This window comes from Procambarus clarkii, chromosome 62 (assembly GCF_040958095.1).
Source record: "Procambarus clarkii isolate CNS0578487 chromosome 62, FALCON_Pclarkii_2.0, whole genome shotgun sequence".
NCBI lineage: Eukaryota > Metazoa > Arthropoda > Malacostraca > Decapoda > Cambaridae > Procambarus > Procambarus clarkii.
The window spans coordinates 25969590-25993088 of NC_091211.1; the positions used below are offsets into that span (position 1 = coordinate 25969590).

Below are 23499 nucleotides of genomic sequence, written 5' to 3' on the forward strand. Positions count from 1 at the left end.
CCAAATCAATATAGAAGCATCAAAAGGTGGTGTTGATGCTATGCGTCAATAGGCCTTCTGCAGTTACTTCCATTATTATGTTTTTATACCCATTGGTTTGTGTTCTGTCTTGTGTAAATGTCAATCACCTCACCCAAAACTTTTGTACCATATCACCTCACCCAAATGCGAGTATAAGTATGAATGTGTGTTTACAGGTTACAGTTGTCTAAAGTCTCTGAAAATGTAATAAGTTATTACGAAACGCGTTCAGGGGTCGCGTCAGACTAGAAATAAAAATGAATTTTGGAGAATTGATTTTTCAATTACCATCGACAGTGAAAAGAAACATAAGAAATATTGAGAAAATTCATGTTAGAATTAGTAATCTTACCTTTTTGGTCATATTTAATATATTTACAAGAGAGACTGCTACCAAAATAAATAAATATATATATTTATTTATTTATTTATACACACACAGGCTTCCTGTCCCTGACAAAACAAATTATATATTATTAAACAAGAATTAACATTCTAGATTGCTACCTGGTAGTCTGAATACAATGTTAGAAATGGCTGTAATATAGAGTGCTTGTAGCTAAACAGAGTCAAATTTCAGGAAAGACTTTCAAGACTGTTGATCTGTCAGCACTGGTGACTTTCTTACTAGTCTTCCACAATGACAAGCCTTGCGACTGGCTTCTTGACCACCTTGTTCAGAACAAAGTTTGCCGGTTTGACCAGCCTGCGGTACGTTAGTTGTGACTCCTTGTCCTGCCTGTCTGGAATTAGCATATGCTGTACTATACTCTTGAATTGCTGCAAAATTGATGACCAATAAGCAGTTCATGATCCATCTGTTTATTCAGCATTAGCGGCAATTTGGTGTTACCTGAGGAGTGAGGACAAGCTCTTGCCGGGACACCAACTGAACTTGCAATGGCACCAGCGTGGCACAATATGACACCCATGTGGCACATAGTGGCACCAGTGTGGCACACAATGGTATCACTGCAGCACAATATGGCACCAATGCAGCACAATATGGCACCAGTGTGGCACACAATGGTACCACTGCAGCACAATATGGCACCAGTGCAGCACAATATGACACCAGTGTGGCACACAATGGTACCACTGCAGCACAATATGGCACCAGTGCAGCACAATATGGCACCAGTGTGGCACACAATGGTACCACTGCAGCACAATATGGCACCAGTGCAGCACAATAGCACCTTACACAGTTGTTATACCAACTGCTTTTCTCTTGACTATCTTTTCATCTTAATTATTCTGCACTTGTAGTCTTGTAGTTAAATCTAAGAAGTTAACAACATTTGGAATGCACTTGTAGTAAAACCTCTAAATAGTTCACGAAGGAGTGAATCAAATTAACATTTTTTGCTAACAATATGTACAACAGAAGTTAATTTTGTCCTTTTCATGCAAGGACTTTTTTCAGTTTTATAGTAACTAAATACAAAGAAAAGAAACTAACATTAACAATTATTTATTAACAGTTTGAGTAGTGTTAAAATGCCATTTGTTTTCATATTAAGCTTCATCTGATGTTTCTACAATAAGCTGAATAATATAGAAGTTATAACAGTAATTTCACACTTTGTTTCTTAAAAATGAAAATGAATAAATCTGAAACTATACTACTGTATATTGCATAAGAATTTACAGTAATATATCAAGAAAGTACAATTCTCAGTAAAGTACAATTCTACAATATGAAAACGAATAAATCTGAAATTATACTACTGAATATTTCATAAAAATTTACAGTAATATATCAAGAGAGTACAATTCTCAGATCACAGGATACAGCAAAAGAAATTTGATTGTTCTACATTATTTTAGGCTTATTAACATTTTATTAAAATACAGTATATTGATTACCGAGGCGTATGCCACAGGTGTCTCAGAAGACACTAAAAGGTTTACAACTTTAACATTTAATATTTCCTGCTGAAATATTAAGATATTTCTTAATATACATTAAAAATAGAATGAATGCTGTTTGCTTAATATCAAGACACTATGTGTACTAAATGTATCCTACATTATAAGTTGGGTTCTCTGTTCATTCTTATTACGTTTCACGATTATCGACCTTGTCGACTGTACAATACCGAGACGGAAATTATAAATGTTTTTAGTATCAAACATTGACAGTATTGTATTTCCCTGATCAAAGGAGACAAGAGGAAGGAAATTGTATACTTGTGTGAATCTTGTACAGGATCTATCAAAGTCAAATACAATACAGGTTACTTAGTATAAATAGCTTCCTTTTTTGTTTTCTTCAAACTAAGGATCACTACTTTAGGCACAGTCTCTTAAATCAGCCCTTTGCATTTTAAAAAGAATGAGGTTGGAAAACCAAGCTTATTTTCATTCAGGACCAGGCATTTATTTATGATCAAAATGTTTGATTTGATTTGATTATGAGCTAAAATATATATCTTTTAATTAGTTAACTTACTGTTTGTTCTTTACAGTTGTCATCAAAAACCACCATATTTTTTGCACAATTCAGAGGAACACTAAAGCACTTATTTTGCTCCTTGCATGACATTATTCTGATATTAGTCACCGAACCCAGAAATCTGAGAGACCAGTAATTGATGACGTTTTGGGGCCAGATTCACGAAAGCACTTACGCAAGCACTTACGAACCTATACATCTTTTCTCAATCTTTGGCGGCTTTGTTTCCAATTATTAAACAGTTAATGAGCTCCGAAGCACCAGGAGGCTGTTTATAACAATAACATCAGTTGAATGGGAAGTTTTCATGCTTGTAAACTGTTTCATAAATGTAATCAAAGCCGTCAAAGATTGAGGAAAGGTGTACACGTTTGTAAGTACTTGCGTAAGTGCTTTCGCGAATCTGGCCCTTGGTCAGTACTGGACCATTATCAAGTCAACTTGATAATAGTCCAGGCTGAACCCAAACATTGTTAGTGCCTTTATTTTTAGATTTATGGGTTTGATGTCTAATTTTCAGCCATGGTATTGTGGCTGTATTTGCAAGTTATTTTGGTGTTTGGCTTTGATCAAGAAAAGCATTCAATATTTATGTTGTTCTTTTGTATATATAGATAACACTATGGAAAAGCAGCAGACCAGTATTTTATTATTCTTCAATGTTCAAGTCGATCTGAACACGTTGATGATGTAGCATATGGAAGCAAATACATATCTAGTATTATTTTTCTGTATCTAGTATTATTTTTTTCTTTAATTACTAAAAGTTTCATACTTTACTAATGAATGGAGAGTTGTAAATGTATGTTAGTCAATTTTGTGAAAAATATATAATATATATATATATATATATATATATATATATATATATATATATATATATATATATATATATATCTGTTAATGCACCGTCCATGCATGGAAGGGAAGTTAAGTAAAAAAAAAAAATTAATAATTAATAAAATCAAAGTAAATTAAGTAATTTACTTTGTTGAGTAGTTGCCTTAAAAATAAGAACATATCATGTTGAAGGTGATAGTCACATGCTCTTATACCCAGTAATCATTTAAAAGGCCGGCAAGGTAATGGCTTTCAAAGAAACAAGTGTTCTTTTGTCTTGGAATTCTCCTTACTAGTTTGGCTACCTGTTTCTACCAAGGAATTGAAATAGGGCACAAGAAAGAGGACTGCTCCCTGTAAGTATAAGCAGGTCAGCAGGTTGGAAGAAAAAGCAAGAAAAACCAGGACATGAGAGGAAAACTAATGTAAAGAAGGGAAGAATAACATTTAATGAAAGATAAATAAAATAAAGTGGACCTAATGACAATTACACTACGAGATTTTGTAAGGAAAAATTTCATGGGTGATACAAGCGCCCCACTTTACTTGTCCTATTAGATAGCTATTGCACTTGTGACCAAGGCTAACTCCTCTACTATCTTACAATACAGTATCTTAAGCATATATATTCTTGTAAAATATATATACTTTATAATACATATAACTATACTTGCACTTGCTTCTAGGACATTTAGATATGAAGGCATCATTAAACAGTAGCTAAAACTTTGAATATATTGAGCTGATTGCTTGCATGCTGTTGCCACATCTGACATGTGCAGATTATATGCTGTGCCTGACAAGATAATGCATGCTTTAACTAATTGTATTACTTTTAGTATGCATGTGCATGCTATTCATTGTACTTCTTAGTTCTTTTTATTTATAAGATCTTTCTTCTATAATAAACCAAAAGTTTTTGCCTTAAAAATAAATATATATATATATATATATATATATATATATATATATATATATATATATATATATATATATATATATATATATATATATCTGCCGGCACGGCAGGAGCCGCAGCGACACACAGAGAAAAACAAAAGTCAGTCAAGTACAGGCAATTAGATCAAAGGTACAATTTCGTTCCAATAGGGTCTGAGACCCTAGGCCCATGGGGTGAGAGTGCAAGAAGGTTTCTTAAGGATCTTGGTTCCAAGCTCATTGACACCACAAGAGACCCTAGAGCGGCAAGTTTTCTCTTTCAGCGCCTCAGTGTCGCGATCCAGAGGGGAAATGCCCGCTGCGTCCTCGGTTCCTGCCCGGCGTCGGAGGAGTTCGAGGAAATCTACAGCCTCTAGGAAGCGAACTTTTTCTTGTGTCCTCTTAATGTTCATTTTTTGTATAAAATCAGATATGTAACTGTATATATATATATATATATATAATATAAATAAATGAAAATAAATAAAATTTGTCTTAATAAATCCACTTTCAAAATTAAGCTAAAAGAGCATTGACAATACTAAGTATAGCATCAGATTTGCTAAGCTGCATAGATAACTAATTACAAGAATTATTTTCTATTGTTGTAGTATACTGTACAGGACCTCATGTAACGTTAAAAAAAACAAAAACTGTGTTCATTCATGTATTCTTAATTTACAAACAGAAACACTGCAAGAAAGCCAAAGAGAATGTGTGGATTCACTTCAAGCCTTCCCTATTCCAACACGTAGGAACTCACTCGTCACTGAAGGGAAAAGTGCAGAAGTTGAAGGTGGGTGGCAGTTGTAAACAAGTGATGAGTATGTGTCTCATCAATAGATATACAGTATAAAATTCAGTCATGTATATACTTTACAAAATAAAAATGCTTACACTTGAATGGGAAGTCATAGGGCGATGACTCGAAACTTTGTTGTTTTAAAACATTTTCAATATCTTGTGAAGAATTTATTAAGGGTTTTGTTTTTAATCCATAGCAAAGTCCTTACATATGAAAGTCAAACTGAACGCCTGATATTTCAGATCTTTCATATTTTAAAAATGAAATGCATACATTGTAAGTTAATCAAATGGGCAATTCTTTGGTGACACAAATTTCTTATGGCATCTCCCAGTGGTAAAAAACAATACATATCTTCTCAAGGATAAGTGCGATGTTTTCCTAAATTTGGCTTCACTTATGAAGGCGCACTTGTCTTGTGCATGTCTTTATCAGCCAAATATTTTGGATTACATTTTCTGAATCAGTTTTTGTATAAAATATTATTATGCTCAGTGAGAAGCATGATAACCTTCTTCAGTCATGGCAAGTGGACATTAAAGCATGGAAACCCCAGTGCTGAGAAAGCTTAAATTTAATTAGCCACTGTAGAACTGAATGCTTGACTGGTGGATGGCAGGCATAAAGCGAGGGTTGTCACCTCCTCCAATCCTGTTGTACTAATTTATGCCAACACTTGGTGACAGTCGGTGTAGTTGATAGTTTGCTAATTAGGTACATTTAGAATGATAATGCCTGTCTTGTGGCTCCAATGATATTTTGAAAGGGGTTATCGAGTGGTTTGCTCTGTTCTTTGGTGTCATTGCAAGCAGTTTCTCAGTTGTAAATTGGGAGTATGTTCTCTCTGTTTTCACACCCCCTAAACAGCAGGACAAGACCAATTGCTGGGGGGATAAAAGCACTTTACAACATTTCCTTTCACAAACTCTTCGTTGTTATTACGCTGATTATAAATAGAGTACAATACTGTATAATTCTGATAATTTGCTATTCCAAGGTTAAGTTATTTCTGATTTCCATCACCACGGCAAAAGACGAGAAGTCCCAAATATCATACATGTGAAAATTTAGAATTACAGTATGTGGATTTATAGTTTCGACTTAAAACATCCTGTGGTGAACAGTGATCTTATTCTCTGATCTAAAGTGATCTTGTTCTTATGTTGGAAATGCTTAATTAATGCTATTGCATTTGCTTGTCATATTTCAGGGTGTTATTTACAACCTTAAATGTCAGTATAGAAAAACAAAATGGATAGGTTGCTTGAGGGTTACCTTGTGTGCTACCTTGTGTAGCTTCTGGGGATCAACAGCCCCCGCGGCCCAGTCTTCGACCTGGCCTCCCAGTTGGTCGTCTGGTCAACCAGGCTGTTGGATGTGACTGCTCGTAGCCTGACGTATGAATCACAGCCTGGTTGATCAGGGTGAATAAAAATATGAAATATTTATGCAGATTAAAACAATCCGTGTACAAAAGTGTTTCAAACATTTGTAGCTTGCTAATGTTCAAAAATAATGTAAAGGCAGATGATTTTGAAGGTATTGGGCCAGCAACGACAAAAAATTATCATTCAAGACCTGCTCAAAATTACTCGTGCATCGCATTCAAAGATGTGACAGAGAAAGTAGACTACTAAAAGTTAGCAATGATTCACCAGTACAAGTTGTTATGGTTGTCAATCCTTATGTTGAAAATGACAGTCAAAATTACACCACAGGAACTCCTGCTTTTGCTATAGCTGAAGAGTGCAGTCAGGGATGACAAATGATGCTCCATGAAACAAGTATCCCCACAGGGACCGGGCTGCGGGGACACTAAAGCCCCGAAATCATCTCAAGATAACCTCAAGATAACAGGTAGAGATCCCACAGAACATTGAGAAGAGCGATGACTCCGAGCTTTATGCCAACCTAAAAATCTAGTATGTAATCTCCTTCCAAGCAATGAAACATCATTATGTGACCCTCAAAACCACCCTTGGTGACTTGACAGATGGTAAATCATATTACAGTTCTCAAAGTGGAACAGCAGCAATAAATACTGTAATTTTGCAGTTATTATTTTTTTGGCTTTTTTCTTTTTGTATGGAGTTTTTTCTTATAAATGTAATGGTTGTATAATTGTTTGTTAATGCTTGAGCCTGTTATGTTCTAGTTTTATCTAAAAGATATAATTTACAAAATAGTTTTAACTGTTACACTAACCTGATTGTACAGTTCTTTAGAAAACTGCAAATATTACAACTTCCTGGTTCCCCATTTATTCGGTTTGTGGATTATGTTTATTATACATCTAATTTACTATGATAACTTATTAATATTTCAAGAGACTGGTGTTATAGGTTCAGTTGATGTTATGGGTTTTATTCATGATTTTTATTGTCTAAAATGGAATTGAAACATGGAAGAAAGGTTTAGTTTTCATATAAACATTGAAATGTTTTCACGTGAGCCTCGGTACCATTTTCTTTTCTTTACTGACTTGATAAAATAAATTCCTTATTCTTTTAATCTAATGTACAATTTAGAATTAAAATAAATTTGGCTTTATTCCATCTATCCTTCTTGCTCAAATTATACACTATTTAGTGTTTTCAAAACTGTACTTACTTTGAAATTGTATCAGTGTAAAGGACTTTTCTCATAAGTAGAATATCACAAATTTGTTTCTTTTAACACTGCACTTAGTTTGAAGCTTATGTAACATTATTTTTGAGGAAATAGTGATGCTGTTTGATGGAGATCACAGTTGCACCCCTTGGACCCCTCAGACACGTGCCCTACTGGCTTGACCATGTAGTGTGTGTGTGTGTGTGTGCGCCTAGGGATTTGAGGTATGCAGGTTCAATCCCATCGACAGAATAAATATTTTCTCATATACTGTATCACGTTCTTGTAATTTCATTATGCATTATTTCTACAAATATTTCCATAGATCTGGTAGCATCTTAGTCGTCATATAATGTGAGTGAAGTGTCCATGTCTTGCATGCATTACTTGTTGTCAAGGAATATCACACTTGTATCTCCATTGTCAAGTGTATAATCACAGAATACATTACCATTCATTGCATCTTGTGACAATGAGAACAGTATGAATATAGTACTTTAAATGAATTTCAGGATAAATCAGCAGTAGGTATTCCAGTGGTGAATTCTGGCTCCAGGCTGAAGCTCGGGAAGAGCGGAAAGGTAGTTGATGGTGCTAGTTTGATAGTGTTTAGACCCACCCCGCTGATGGTCAGTGCTATTACCTTGCTTATCCAAAACATGGTGAATGAGAATCGTGATTATCAGCAGTAAAAGATAATATAATTTGTGTACACTTCTTGAATATCTCATTAGATATAGCATATTATTTGTGTACACTTCTTGAATATCTCATTAGATATAGCATATTAGTTGCAGATGGGGAGGTTCACCATTTAGAAAATAGTTGATTGAAACCTGTTTTATCATAATTAGTTTGCTTAAGCCAGTTTATTGCTTTGAGTTTGTGATGAGATTTAGCGGCTCCATTTTTAGTTGATCGAATCATAATTTTCTTTCATTTTGAGTTTACATTCAGCACAAGTAAGAGGCAGTGGTGAAGATATACAAAAAGCTTCATTTCCATTTGGTTAGCTTTTGTGTCAAGCTTTAAGAAAATTGAAAGGCACATATTTATCATTGTAGTTAATAATATATAGTAATAATGCTTTTAAAATTGCTTGTACAGTATTAGTGAGTTCTTACGTTGACTCTGGAAACGAGAGAGGGAGATTAACACCATCATTGACAGCGATTGTAAAATAATTTGCTTCCCCATATTCTATGCATATGTTGTTATATATTTCAGGAGATAAACCCTGTAGTAAAAAACATTACAATTTTATTGTTTACACTGACTTGATTGCTTCTTCACATCACCTTTAAAATTACAGTACTTGTATAAGATCACAAATGGATGGCATGCTTTTTATTGCCATTTCTAAACCAGTTAAAGATTTTGTCTGGGATTGTCACATGTTGTAACAACAAATAAGCATAACTACACCAGACTTTTTGTACTTGTCCTTTAAAGCTATTGCATTTTTATTCTAAAGCAAATAATTGAAATGCTGTATAGCAATTTGTAAGATAATCTTGTCATGTGCATTAATTTTAGAATGTGATCTAATTAGTGCAGTTCATTTGGTTTTTACACTATTAAGAGGAGAGCAACCATAGTATATGTCCCTTGGGATATCAGAGCATCTTAATCAGCTGCTTGGAGGCTCTTGCCACCTTTGTCCATTGGTAGAAGGCAGGGGGGGGGGGGGGAGGCTACCAGTCCATTGGAATTTTCGACGTCATCCTTTTCTCTGCATGTTGATCTTCATATTGTCACCAAAAAGCTGTTTATTCTACCAGACTGCCATCCTTCTTGGCTTCTGGCAATGCATCTGCTTCCACTCTGGTGGTGCAAGGAGGCAGGTTCTTCAACTCCTCTGGTCAAATCTGGTCATAAATGACAGAGATTTATGGTAAACTATGAAGCAAAAATTATATCAAGGCCTTGCAAAAATGATAAAAATAAAAGCCACAAATGGTCAGAAGACTGGCAAATGCTCTTCAGGATTGAAAAATGCAAAACCTGACATGTTGGGCATAACAATATACATAACTGCCATATCAACAATATGACCACTGCAGCAGATTAATAATAAAAAGAAAAGAAAAGATTAACAATAAAGAAAAGGACCTCGGAGTAATTATGACCCACCAGTCATTGACAGCTCTTCAACAAGGAGCTGAAGTCAAAATTCCAATCCAAACCCATCTTGCTTATGTCTTGAAAAATTCCTCTTGCCAAGAATCCTTCCTTTCAGCTACAGGTTGTTACTTCTCAGAGCTATAGCATTGTGGGCTTGGGTTTCTCTTCTGCCTCCTCGGTTGCCAAGTTTACAAATTTGTTTGTATCTCTCCTTCATGATGCATTTCGAGACCACTTCACCAATCATTTGGCCTGTAGGCGAGTAGTGTTGGGGTCAGTTTCAGAAAGCTTATCCTATCTATATGTAATGCTTATCTATCAGGGACTGTAGGGAAGTGAGATGTAGCTCTTTATGCCCTGCCTCTTAGCTGTATATACCTGATGCACAAATTACCTCTCCCAATATTAAAATGAATTACTGTATGATGAAAACATTCAAGTTGTGAATGGAATTGGCTTTAACAATCTCTTGAATGCATTCCACTTTCTGATCACCCGTACAGGGAATGAGAACTTCCTTTCATCTCTTTGACTCAACTATGTCCAGCTTCCAACAATATTCCCTTGTCCAACCACTTTTTAATTTAAATTGGCTTCCTTTGTTGACTTTATCTATTTCCCTCAAGATCTTGTACATACTATAGTTATCATATCTCCTCTGTTTCTTCTCTCCTCCAAGGTTGTGAGGACGAGTTCTCTCAACCTGTCCTCATAGCTCAGGCCTCTCCATTCTGGTACTAATCTAGATGCAAAGCTTTGAACTTTGTCAAGTTTGTTTACACTTTACAAGGTGTGGGTTCCATGCTGGAGCTGCATACTTGAGTAATGATCAAGTATTGCCAGCGTGTGTGGACTTAAACGCCTCCTTGTTTAGTTTCTTAAATGATGCTCTTATGTTTGCTGACTCTCCATAAACTGTTGATGTTATGCTGTTCACATGAGCCTCTGGTGTTACTATCCAGACCCTTCTCTTATTGTTTCTTGTAATTCTCTTCCCCTTATGGTATAGTTAAATACTGGTCTCTTATCTCCCTTACCCATTTTCATTACTTTGCACTTATTTGGATTAATTCCAGCAACCATTTATCTGCCCACTCCTAAAGTTTGTTAAGGTCTCTTTGCATCACCCTACAGTTTTTTCAGTTTTTTCTTTCATTAACTTTGCATCATCTGCAAACATTGCGTGTATGAATTCGCTCTTTCAGCGAGGTCATTGACAATTTAAAAAGAGCAATGTTCCCAGAACAGAGCCCTGTGAAACACCACTTTCCACTTCTCTCCAGCATGACATCTTCTCTGACCATAACCCATTTTGTTTCCTGTCCGTCGAGTACTCCCGTACCTAGTCAGTGCCTTTCCTGTTATCCTGCTTGTTTCTCCATCTTGTGTATTAGTCTTTTATGAGGAACTGTATCAAAAGATTTTTGACAGTCTGGGAAGATGTAATCTAACATTCCTTCCTTTCCTTATCTTGTTTTGGTAACCCTGTCACAGAATTAACCATAGTTTCTTAAGCATGATTTCCCTTTCTGAAGCCGTGTTGTGCCTCTGTTATAAAATGTATTTTCTCAAATGTTCTACAGTCTTTTGTCTGATGACTTTTTTTTTAGAATCTTGCATGCAGTGCATGTTAATGACACTGGTCTATAGTTTAGTGCTTTATATCTGTCCTCTTTCTTGAATATTGGAACTACATTCGTCTTTTTCCTGATTTCCAGTAACTCTCCTGTCTTTAGTGCAGTGTTGAACACTATAGTTAATTGGTAATACAAGATACCTGCAGCTTCCTTCAGTAGCCATGGTGATGTCTGGACTGGTTCTATTGCTATTGTTACATCCAGTTCCTCCAGGTATCTTTTTATCTCTTCTACATTAACTTCAATTATGTCTAGTAGTGTTTGTGGTTGTCTGTTGCCACCCTTACTTGGATTCCAATCTGGTTCAGGTTCGAAGACTCCTGGATCCTCTTATTGACTTCTTTACACACTACTTTGTCATTCTCCAAGAGTGTTTCTCCCTGTCCCTGCAGTCTAATTACATGGTCTCATACCATTGTTTTACTCTGTATATTTTCCATGCCTTGCCTTTTCTGTTTCTTTTCTAGTATGCTTAGACTATCACTCTCCTGGGGAGACTTACCTCTTCAGTGATTGTATCCAGAGTACAATGCACAGAAACTTGTGTTTGACACTTAGGCTACTTTCTAGATATTAAATTGGGTTTTCAGGCAAAAGTCTACTGCATCCTCTATCCCTTAGTGGAAGCATGTCGTTCTGGTACTCTGGTCCCTTTTGCAAGTGGCCATTTCTCCCGGTCTTCTCCAGTTATTGTAATGGAGGGGTGGTTGGCTATCTGCAAGCGTTTCTCAATGCTTGGGTGTGGAATTTTGGGGGCTGAATATTAGTACTCTATCCAAAGGGCTTAATTAGGATCGGTATCCCTTTCACTCTAGGACATCTGTCAGTTTGTTTGGCTGAAAACCTATCATATTTTCTATTTAGTTGTAGCCGAGTGCTGATATTCAAGTTTCTTGTCACTCTTCAACTGTGTTTCTCTTCCTGAATATCTGTACTGTGCCTTGCACTAGGATCAGGCTTTCCCAGTTGCTGTACAGTGTGCAAGATCAGCAAATCACAGGTTCATCCTCATGCTTGTGGTTAGTTTGTTACCCTGAAGGCATTCTTCACTATATGATTTACTGATCAGAGCTCAGGGTGGGAGGGGTGGAGGGTTTAAGGTCAAAATTACATGTGTGTACTAGTACCTCCTAAGATTCCAGATAAAGTAGTTTTCTTAAGATAGGGAAGTGCCTGTTCCCTCTATAGCTCCATCTCAGCAGCACGGGCAAGCTCAGTCCCTTGTTTTTGTATGTACAGTATTCCTAATCCATAGGATACTTTTGTATACTTTTGTCGATGACAATAGCCAAGTGGTACTACTTGGCTATTGTCCTCTCTCAGTTGACTTGAGAATGGTCCAGGACAGACTGAAACGTCATCATCTCTTCACTTTCTAGTGTGTGGTTTGGTCAACATATTTCAGCCACGTTATTGTGACTCCTCGTCTGCAAGTGGTACTACTGTATTCAGAAATTAGGTTGTGTGTATATTAGATGAGAAATTATGTTCTTACCAAAACACAATTTATCATATTCCCTTGATTCTGTTCCTGATTTTCCCTAATTTTCTTTAGAGGGTTCATATCAGGCAAATGTGAGGTGAGCAGTCATGGTACCCACTTGATATGCAGTTGCTGTCACCTAGTGGCAGTTCAGGCTAATGCTTGGTTGGACCAATTATCAATCAGCAAGAATGCTCTTTAGTTTCCCATTTTATAACAAGTAGCATATGGATGGGCTTAAGTGTATTTGAATGAGCCTTCTTGAGGTCATTCTGGACTTGATCGATTATTCTCTAGAAAAGATCACAGGTCTTCCAGTACAAAATGTTAACTTGTCCTGACTAAGCATGATCCGAACCATGGAACTAGGAGGATTTTGCCTTCGAGACTAACAGCATGAACAGCTCAGAAATGAGCTTTTCATATGTACCCCAAAGCTGAGGGGGGTTTCCAGTGAAACCTAAGTTTCACTGGAAACTTAGGTTTGGTTTCTCATCGTTGTGGACAGGAAGCCTGTTAGGATAAGTGAGGTATTCTAGGCACAAGATTGATCTCCAGAATGAAACCCATAACAGTTTCTTAACTGTCAGGTATCTATTTATAGTCAGGTGAACAGAGGCATCAGGGTTTAAGGTAACATGCCCGAATATCTGTCCTGTGCAGAAATTGAATTCGGGACCTTTCTGTAATAAACCGACTGCAATCATTGAATTTTGTTATGCACATGTATGCGTATGCATGAGGGGAATCGATCATTTTGTTGTATCTAAGACATGAACTGAACTAACTTTTCTTGTCTAGGATAATATCTTAATACAGTAATGAAAGAAGTGCAGAGCATCAAAGTTAGGTGAGCCAAGCATGCAGTAAAGGTAGCATTTTCTTGAGGATTAACAAATACAGTATAGTGTATTAAAATATCTACTGTTGACCAACATTCTAGTTGACCATGTCCAGGAGGGATAAGCATAGGTGTAGTGCTGCCTCACTGCAATTTGGAGTTTTTCACTGGATGAAATTATATGCCAAGCAATACAGCTGTATTACAAAGAAAAAAAAAGTTTTTTTTTGTGCAGCATCCTTATTTTAATTACATTCACATAGAATAGCAGCTCCTAATTTGTGTCCATGTTCCTTTTACTGGTATGTAAAAATTCTTTATATAAAAAATTGATCAGTATTATATTATTGCCTTATAGAGAAGCACCTTGTGTTTTCTGCATGTATCAACTACCATTAGTGGTGCATATGTGAATGTTTAGTGTGGTAATTACACACACAAGATCACATGCATCTTGCCAGTTAATACTGACCAAACTTGTACTCTTGCATGCAAGCTAGTACATGGCATCATCACTTCTTGAATGCATGGTAAATCATTTTTGCCTTGCTGGCTTTTTATTGACTTTTTAAAAACCCATTTGCCTACTTGTCTCAAAATGGTGTACTCTTAATACATGCGAGTTTAGTGTCTTAAGATTTTGCTCTTTAATGTATCGGAGTAAAATGTTTTATTCTAACACTTTGAGAAGTGTATGCAGGGTTATTTTTAATGCTTTATTGTTAATGAAAATTAAATGTGCATGTTATATTAAGATAATACTGTCCAGAATGTTGTATTTACTTTAGCAAATGATGTCAGTAGTTCTTATATTCTTATATTCTAATATTTTATAATTATGTATTCGAGCAAAGACCACTCGCTCACTCCTTTAGACATTATCTTGCATCCTGGGACATAACGAACTCCAGCCTAGGTCAGTGCAGCCGTCTTATCACTATTGCAGTAAGGTTCTTTCTAAATGCCCCTACTTGGTCATAAAGAGAAGAGAAATGCTGACAATTTTAAATTTAGTTTTGAGTGACTATTACAAAATACTGTGTTTCTCTACACACACAAAAACCCAGCATTGAATGCAATGAAATGCCGGTTTCTGGGTGAGACCCGGAGGCTCCACGGCTTCGGGGAGCGGAAGGAGGCTCCACTCCAGAAAACAAAGAGAATGTTAAATGTTGTGATATTATTCATAACTACAAGTTGAGTATTGAATTGTCACTGCCACCTATTACATCACCGGTCATGTGCAGGGGCACATAAGTATATACAGCCTCCACATAAGTGGAGGCTGGATATACAATCGAGTCAAAGAGATGTAAGGAAGTTTTCGTTCTCTGTACAGGGGGTAGGAATGTGGAATGCATTAAAGAAAAAGGTTGTTGAAGCCAATTTCATCCACAACTTTAAAAAGAAATATGATAAAAATGTTAATGTTGAGAGGGGTAATTAGCATGCCAGGCATAAATGGTTAGGAGGTGGTGCATAGAGCTAGATTTCACTCATCTTTAGTCACTGATAGATAAGAACAGTGACTAGCCAAAAAGCTTACCTCGCTTTCCACCCTTGTTCTCCTTAATGAATTCCTGTCAGTGAGGAACCTCTGCTTCAGTTAAGTGATGGCAGATTCATCCTGCAACAATGTGTGTGTGCCATCTATTTGGAAGGGCTGTGCTTCGGTGAACATTTAGTATGTACTGTATATTATGTGTGTGTGTGTGTGTGTAAAATTTTTACACACGGTACAATGGGAACTCACTCGAATAAACTACACGGGGCAAAAACCAATTCATTACATCAGTGATGTTTGATAAGCCACTGACTTGTTATCAGCATCAGTGCTCACTAGAGATGGTAGCCCTCAGGTACACATATAAAATACCCTTACTGCATCAGGGATGAGAAGGATACACTGACTTAGGCTGGAATTAGCAATGTCCCTGAGGGAGCAGGATTGTTCCTATGGAAACAGAATGACAAACTCAGAAACATTCATCTACACTAGATTTATATAAAATTTGTTTAACTTCTGTTGCTGTTCAGTATTTGATTCTAAAACACACATTTACCCATTATACTATATGCAAGTGTACTAATTGGCTTCTACAATTCTTTAAAGTTGAAGTACCATCCATTAGTAGGAAGGGTCGTCATGTTTGAATTCATAACAACATAGCTGAAGAAATTTCTCTCTAGTATACTGTATAGTAATGCCTTAATCAAATTAATCAAATGTTTTCAAATTCATATGAAAAATATTTGAGGGTCTAATTACAGTACAGTACTTAAATAGTGGGTATTTGTATTTTTTATAATCAAACATCATTATGTATAGTTAACATAGAACCTTCCAACATTTTGATTAATAAAGTACAATATCACATTTTACTGAGTTACTAGGTCTATATCTTAAAATTACTCCTCTTTACCTGCTGACCTCTTTACCTGTCCCGATTATACTTCTTTCTCATTATTTTTAATTGCAGTTTATATTCTCATTTTTGCCCATTCACCTTTCTCGTGCCCATCTGCAACTCGGTGTTCACAGGATCAAGAGAAGAACTATAATTTAAAAACTGTTCTATAGATAAGTCTTCGGAAACTCAGTGTTGATGGAGATGCACTGATGCACATCCATTTTTTGTAATTCTTGGACAATAATTAATGAAAATTATATTCAATTTTGTTTCTTGGTACACAGGACAAGCAGTTTGGGAAAATACAGCTGTTCTTCCCCCATGATAATCCAACAGCCAGTGTGGAAACACAGATCAAACCCTACAAGGCATTTACATTGCAGCGAGCCTACAAAGGAGAGTCTTACTTTTGGGGTCTACTTCCTCAGCAAGGAGATAAACTTCAGTTTAAATTTGAACCACCAGTTGTTCTAAAAGGGTAAGAGTTATTGTTATGGTAGAATAGTAGAAAGATTAGAAAGAGTAGTATGTCAACTGAGAATAATATCACAATCTTATGTACAGCTTCGAGATGTATGAAACTACTAAACTGAAGCTACTAGTACAGTAGCTTCAAGAAGCCACCAGGGCTCACCCAGAAATGGCCATTTCATTACATTCAAATTACATCAATATATATACGATGGTCCATATCACTACCATAATTACTATCCAAACAGGAGAACGAGTTGAAATATTGCATTCAACACTAATACACTTCAAATTTATTTAGCATTGTTATCAACACATGCTTGCTCTGTTGGGTTAATATCAAGGTAAGGGAGGTCCAATCAGTGGGGTTAGGTAAGGCCCGGCCTCCAGGAAAACAATTCCCAGAAAAGAATGAATATCAATATATGGTCTAATGTCTAGAAATAAATCACTTACCCCACTACAAGGGCGATGAAAACTCCTGGTTTAAAAACCTTAATATATAATTTATTAACCCCTAATCCCCCCCCCCAAGTACAGTAAATACCTTATCACCTCACTCTTACGTTATTTCCCTGAATCCACATAAGCAGGAGACGAGGGTTACAATCGGCAAACTAGAGGTAAAGTCTCCGTTCCTTAAGGACAACAACACAACACTGAATAACTTCAACAGGTGGTCACTAGGCCACCCCAGAGAGGCAAACACTTGGGGCTCAAACACTGACCTTGTGAACACAGAACCAATATACTGTACTTATTTATTTATTTATATACAAGAAGGTACATTTGGGGCTAAGAGAGTACATTGCAATGATGAGTTTACATTCTTGTAAAGCCACTAGCACGCATAGCATTTTGGACAGGCAGGTTGTTCTAAGGTAACTTAGAACAACTAATGGCACGGTGACAAATATATAAGTACTTATGTTGTTATTGAAAGAGTAAGGAAAGAGGAGCAGGAAGGAGGCAAGAAAAGAGAGCCCCACACCCTCACAGTGTTCAAGAGAGAACTGGATAAGCACCTCCAAAGGATACCTGATCAACCAGGCTGTGACTCGTACGTCAGGCTGCGAGCAGCCACGTCCAACAGCCTGGTTGATCAGTCCGGCAACCAGGAGGCCTGGTCGACGACCGGGCCGCGGGGACGCTAAGCCCCGGAAGCACCTCAAGGTAACCTCAAGGTAAGGTAGCACTTGTCCGCCCTGTAGCTCAGTTGACTAGAGAAGACCTCAACACAATGTGGCTGCTGCCTGAATCATTAACCTGATCGTACACTAACATACTTATTCTTCAATACAAATATTTACTTTCCACTAATCAGTTCTAAGTATAACTAACATTTTAGCTATAAATTACACTTACACTCAATTATACAGAGTATACCAGCTCTATGAGCATCAAGGTGGTCCTACGTTTGGCAGGGAAACGGGACCACCATTTCACAAGCTGAGGTCTCAAGCCCTCTTGAGGATTAGTATAAGACTGCCAGATAATTTTCCTCCTTCATAACCCAACCTATCTATTAATGCGCTATAATTTAACTAGTCAAAATCCTACACACAATCCCAAACAATCAGGGCCTATCACTAACATAATGGAGTGAATGGTCCCTGTATGTATGTAAACAGGAGTGCTATCATCCTGGTTCCGTTGCACTGCCAATTTTGGACCCAGGGTCGGAACACTCGTGCACATGTAGTATATTTTATATCTGTTCCTGTCTCTACTTTTGAAACTATTTATCTTCTTTATGCATGGACTTGAATAAATTCAAATCAAATGCTAGTATTAGACTGTAGGGCATTTATTAATATTTCTCAACAGGTTCCTCTTCAGAAGTGGAAATGTGGAGCATCCTTCTGATCGGCTGTACAACACTACAGTAGAGGTGCTGCCCACACACCCACTCTCCAGTTTGACAAATTATCAAAAGGAAAAATTAAAAATTACTGAAGATAATTACGTTGTAGTTGGTAAGCTTTGATACTACTGTATTAAAATACATGATAAGTTTGAATATCTTTCTTATGTTTAAAGGTGAAAATGGAGAGGTAAAAGACAGGATGACTTGGGGATTAGAGGGACAAATTGAGACAATAACATTGATATTCGGACAAAATAATAAGCGTATAGTGTATGAGGAAGTGAGAATTGCATGTGGATCATTAGAAGGGATTTTGACCAAGTGAATGTTTGATGTTTGTACATGCAGACGATGAGTCACAATAACGCGGCTAAAGTATGTTGACCAGACCACACACTAGAAGGTGAAGGGACGACGACGTTTTGGTCCGTCCTGGACCATTCTCAATCGACTTGAGAATGGTCCAGGACAGACCGAAAGGTCATCGTCCCTTCACCTTCTAGTGTGTGGTCTGGTCAACGATGTTTGTACATGTTTACAAACAAGTTGGTGTACAGTGTGAGGCATCATATCACATTTCAACAGGTAGACAGAAGTACAGTAAATAACAAAAGAAAGCATTAATCACGGGAGACCGTATAGTCAACAGGTTTCAAGAATAGACTGGATAACTATACAAGTGTGAGGTTATGGATTTCATTCCCTACCTAGTATGGGCTAACAGGCCTGCTGCCATGCTTCCCAAGTCATATGTAGTTCTATACTGCACACACTAGGAAAATAATGAGATTGATGTATTTAACTATAGGGAATTATTATATTTTAATTTCCCTAATATGTTTTAAATATTGAAAAATCATTAATTGCATCTAGATTTTTGTATAGATGGCTAGGTAAATATGTTTAAATAAAGGTTAGAGAATACGTTTTCACTTTTATTTTTGTTTGAATGGCAACATAGGTATTGGGTAAAAAAGATAAACTTTTGTAGTAGAGTACATTAGACTAAAGGAAAGCAAAGAACCATCTTAGTAAAAATGTTTGATGGATCATTTAGGACAGGGGTGGGGACTTTTCATCAGAAGAAAAACCATATTGTACTTGCCAAAGATTTCATAAGGCATTGTATTACATTGTATTATGTACTGTATACATTCAAACATGTCACAAACTTTCAGATCAAATCCCATTAATTAGATTGCTTTCAAAGGCTACACTGAGTACCATAGGGATACAGGTTCCCCACCCATGATCTAGGAGTGACCAGAGAGATGTCAGAATAATTTTGGTTGCTATATTACTAGAAAAACAGTAGTAATGATAAATTTATGAAAGTTAAATGAACAAATCCACAAGGGCCATGACGAGGATTCGAACCTGCGTCCGAGAGCATCCCAGACGCTGCCTTAATCGACTGAGCTACGACAAGGTAAAAGGAGTTGAAACCGAAGTTATGTAAAACCCTGGTTTGTGCCTCGAAGAGGCTGCAGGATCCAGTAAGTTCAGTAGAACTTTGGTTTCAACTCCTTTTACCGTGTCGTAGCTCAGTCGATTAAGGCAGCGTCTGGGATGCTCTTGGACACAGGTTCGAATCCTTGTCACGGCCCTTGTGGATTTGTTCATTTGATGCATCACGCAATTGTGATTTCTGTGTGTTATGAAAGTTAAATTATATTCCAGAACATCTACAGATGTTATCCTTATGATATGCTAATTTTTATTGAATTTGTTATAGGGGATTTTGATGACATGGGAGTAGCAGAAGGAACCATTGACGAGTCGTTTGGTACAATAAAATCATTACGCCTCAATGTACATGTTGAGAGTGATAATTGGGCTATACTTAGCGAGGTAAGTACATTGACATTGAGAAAACCCATCTGTTTTAGTATAACTACTTCCAATACTATAGTTACATGTCAGAGGTGAAGGATATAAAGTGTATTTATCTAAGGATATTGACAGAATGAGAGCTACGTCAAATCTGACGTAGCTCTCTGACGTCAAATCTGACGTAGCTCAGTCAGCTTGAAATCTGACTGAGCTTATAAATCTCTGACAAGAGAGCTTATAAATTTAGCTTACAGTGCCTGCACTCATACAGCAATTTCATTTCTCTTGCAGATACACATTGAAACTCCAGACTCGAGGTGACCCGACGCCATGTTGGCATTCACCCTCTGGTGCCGATGTCGCAGCATATCATGCCAGCAGTGACCTTGGTTCCTTGTATCTCACCAATTTCAAAATTTATTAATACCTCAGTACCTGTATTATCTGGAATGTATTTTACAAATAGTATATTTATAAAAGTAGTTGTATAAAGAGTTAGATTTTGATAATCAGAATACAGTAAGAGCTAACTAATTTGAACCTCAGTAGTCCAGAAATCTGTATTCCCTAGAGTGCAGGCAGGAAAGGCACATAATACTTTGCACTTAGAAGGATTAGTTCCAAATCTGAAGACAGAAATAACACCACATGAGACCAGCAGGCATGGCAGGATGTGCAAAATAACCCCACTGAAAAGCAGAGGTGCTCAGTCAACATCAAAATCCCAAGACTTTTCAACAGTCTTTCCTCTACACATACAGGTCATAACTGGCCGACTTCTCGCAGTGTTCGAAAGAGAAATTGACAAAGGATACCTGATCAATCAGGCGGACTCATGTCAGTTTGCGAGCAACCGTATCAAAAAGCCTGGTTAATCAGACTAGCAACCAGCTTGTCTAGCCTCACAATAAACCCAGTTTGCACATTCTGACAGCCCATTAAGCCTGATAGTATGCCTAGCCTGACAATCTGTCTAGTACCTCAGATGTACCTAAGTACTTGTACCACTCCCACACTCCATATCACAAATTTTTATTCAGACAGTCTGTTCGCCTCACCAGTTTATTGTACATTTATATTGACAAACTTAAAACAAAATAACAAACTTAACTTGAAACACTGACAAACTTAAAACAAATAACAGGCATATCCAGGTAAGAGGCATCCAGAAAGCATGTGTTCATCAGGTAGTTGTAAAATTTAAGGAGCAACAGAAATCAAATTGGGTAACTGATCTCTGTGATTTGGATTGGAGTGTACCCCTTATGATCTGAAATAGTGAGTTTAGACATTAATCAAATAATAGGGTTCTGGATAATGCTGGTATTAATGTATTTTGAAAAATAGAACACTATATAATTCTGTGACGTTTCCTAATATTACTAAGAGTTTGTTAATGTTAAATAGTAAATTTTAAAATATTTTCTTAGGAATTGGTAGTACTGTATAAGTAGGAATCTCAAAACTGCATTGTTGCACCAACCAAATTGTTTTATAAGATACATATGAAAAGCAATATTATGTTGAATCTCACAAAACCTTACATTGATGATGGATCATCATTTCTGTGTAAAAAGACATTAAGTGAGATGGAGGTAACTGCTGTGCAGCATTTAGTCGTGTGAAGCTCATGCGTGTCTATGAAAAATAAATATAAATACGTTTAAGATGTACAGAATTCTTACACAAATAATATTCATATTAAAAAACCCTGTACAGAAGACAACTATCTTGAATGAGAGGGTTGTTATGATGTAATATATACTGATGTCTTAGGAGTGAATGCAAAAGATGTATAAAAATGTGTGAATTTAATGTTGAATGTTATGTTTTTTAGTACATTGAAGATGGGTGTGGTCACTAATTATTATAGGTCAAAACCTAACCATTATTCCTTGTTTTCTAGTTTATATTTTTAAATTATTTTTATATTGCTATGTATAATTTTTGCTACCAATGAAAATACTTTATTTATATTCTTTTGACCAGTTCTTGATCTTTTAAGTAAATATTTTTGCCAAGTAATAACCTTCAAGTTGACGTGTAAATGAACGTGTTATGTATAGTAAGTATGATGAGAGAAGTGTAACATTATGATAGCTGTTATGTATTGGGGTAATTTGGTAAATAGCTTTTTTGTACTTTTGTCTTTTGTTTTTCCTACTAACAGCAATGCAAAATACCACAGAAAGCACACACTACCCCTTGGTCAGTTTTTACCCGGTGACTACAAGGTAAGTGATATCTTGGAGGTGTAATGATGTAGAAAGAGTAGGTGTAAATTGCATATTTATTGGGGGGGGGGGGGCATCGGCTCCCTTAAACTATCCAAATTGATGTGTGCTATATTAGCTTGGGGTCATCAGTCACAGGAGTTGTTATGCCTACCGGGAACCATGAGCTAGAACCTAGTCCCCTCAGAGAGGCACAGCGAGCAATGGTATATGAGCACTTTACATGTAAAGTATGTCATATTCTGCCATTGACTTGGGTGGGCACCCAGAAAGATAGGCAAACGAAAACAAACTAGCTAGTAAAATTGCTACCTACAACCAGAAAAGGAAAGAAACTCCTGCAGAAAGAAAATAAATAAAAGAAACTAGAAACCCTGCATGCAACTAGTACTCACACTCGTTAGTGTAAACCCCCCATCCCTCCATTAGGGGGAGGTTAGCTTGAGATGATTTCGGGGCTTTAGTGTCCCCGCGGCCCGGTCCTTAACCAGGCCTCCACCCCCAGGAAGCAGCCCGTGACAGCTGACTAACACCCAGGTACCTATTTTACTGCTAGGTAACAGGGGCATAGGGTGAAAGAAACTCTGCCCAATGTTTCTCGCCGGCGCCTGGGATCGAACCCAGGACCACAGGATCACAATATTTTGTCCTTTCTCTCTCTTGGATTTTTCTGGGCCGGCATCTCGTGCCGTATACTGTTGCTTCCTATCACACCGTATTAGCAGAGCTTTTCCAGCTTATGTTTGTAGTGGAAGTTACTCCAGCTCTGTTTTGCAAGCTTTCACATGCGTTTTTTCACCTCCGGCCTGCTCATGCCCCACCCGAGCCTTCCTGGTCTGTGGACCAAGTTCTGTCTTTTTTTTCTTCCCCTCGTTTTGTGGTGACCAATTCGGTTGGTGATTGTTTTCGAAAGGCCTTATTTTGG

The 23499-nt window shown here is 37.0% G+C and overlaps 1 protein-coding gene and 1 long non-coding RNA gene across 23 annotated transcripts in view; one reads left to right on the forward strand and one right to left on the reverse strand.

Moving 5' to 3' along the window:
* Mgat4a (alpha-1,3-mannosyl-glycoprotein 4-beta-N-acetylglucosaminyltransferase a) overlaps positions 1 to 22481 on the forward strand; it is a 107368-nt gene extending 84887 nt beyond the window's left edge. For 14 of the 22 annotated variants that reach the window (XM_045755861.2, XM_045755868.2, XM_045755865.2 and 11 more), the window contains 6 exons: positions 4947 to 5054; positions 8186 to 8254; positions 16454 to 16647; positions 18468 to 18616; positions 20243 to 20358; positions 20632 to 22481. In XM_045755861.2, coding sequence (XP_045611817.1) covers positions 4947 to 5054; positions 8186 to 8254; positions 16454 to 16647; positions 18468 to 18616; positions 20243 to 20358; positions 20632 to 20661 — 666 coding nt within the window. In that variant the 3' untranslated portion in view covers positions 20662 to 22481. The remainder of the gene's footprint in view (positions 1 to 4946; positions 5055 to 8185; positions 8255 to 16453; positions 16648 to 18467; positions 18617 to 20242; positions 20359 to 20631) is intronic. The other 8 variants (XM_045755863.2, XM_069308375.1, XM_069308377.1 and 5 more) reach the window with 2 other exon arrangements.
* LOC138354286 (uncharacterized) overlaps positions 8917 to 23499 on the reverse strand; it is a 41268-nt gene continuing 26685 nt past the window's right edge. The window contains exons 3-4 of the long non-coding RNA XR_011223537.1: positions 9807 to 10049; positions 8917 to 9541 (exon numbers count right to left, since the gene is read on the reverse strand). This is a non-coding gene — a long non-coding RNA (uncharacterized lncRNA). The remainder of the gene's footprint in view (positions 9542 to 9806; positions 10050 to 23499) is intronic.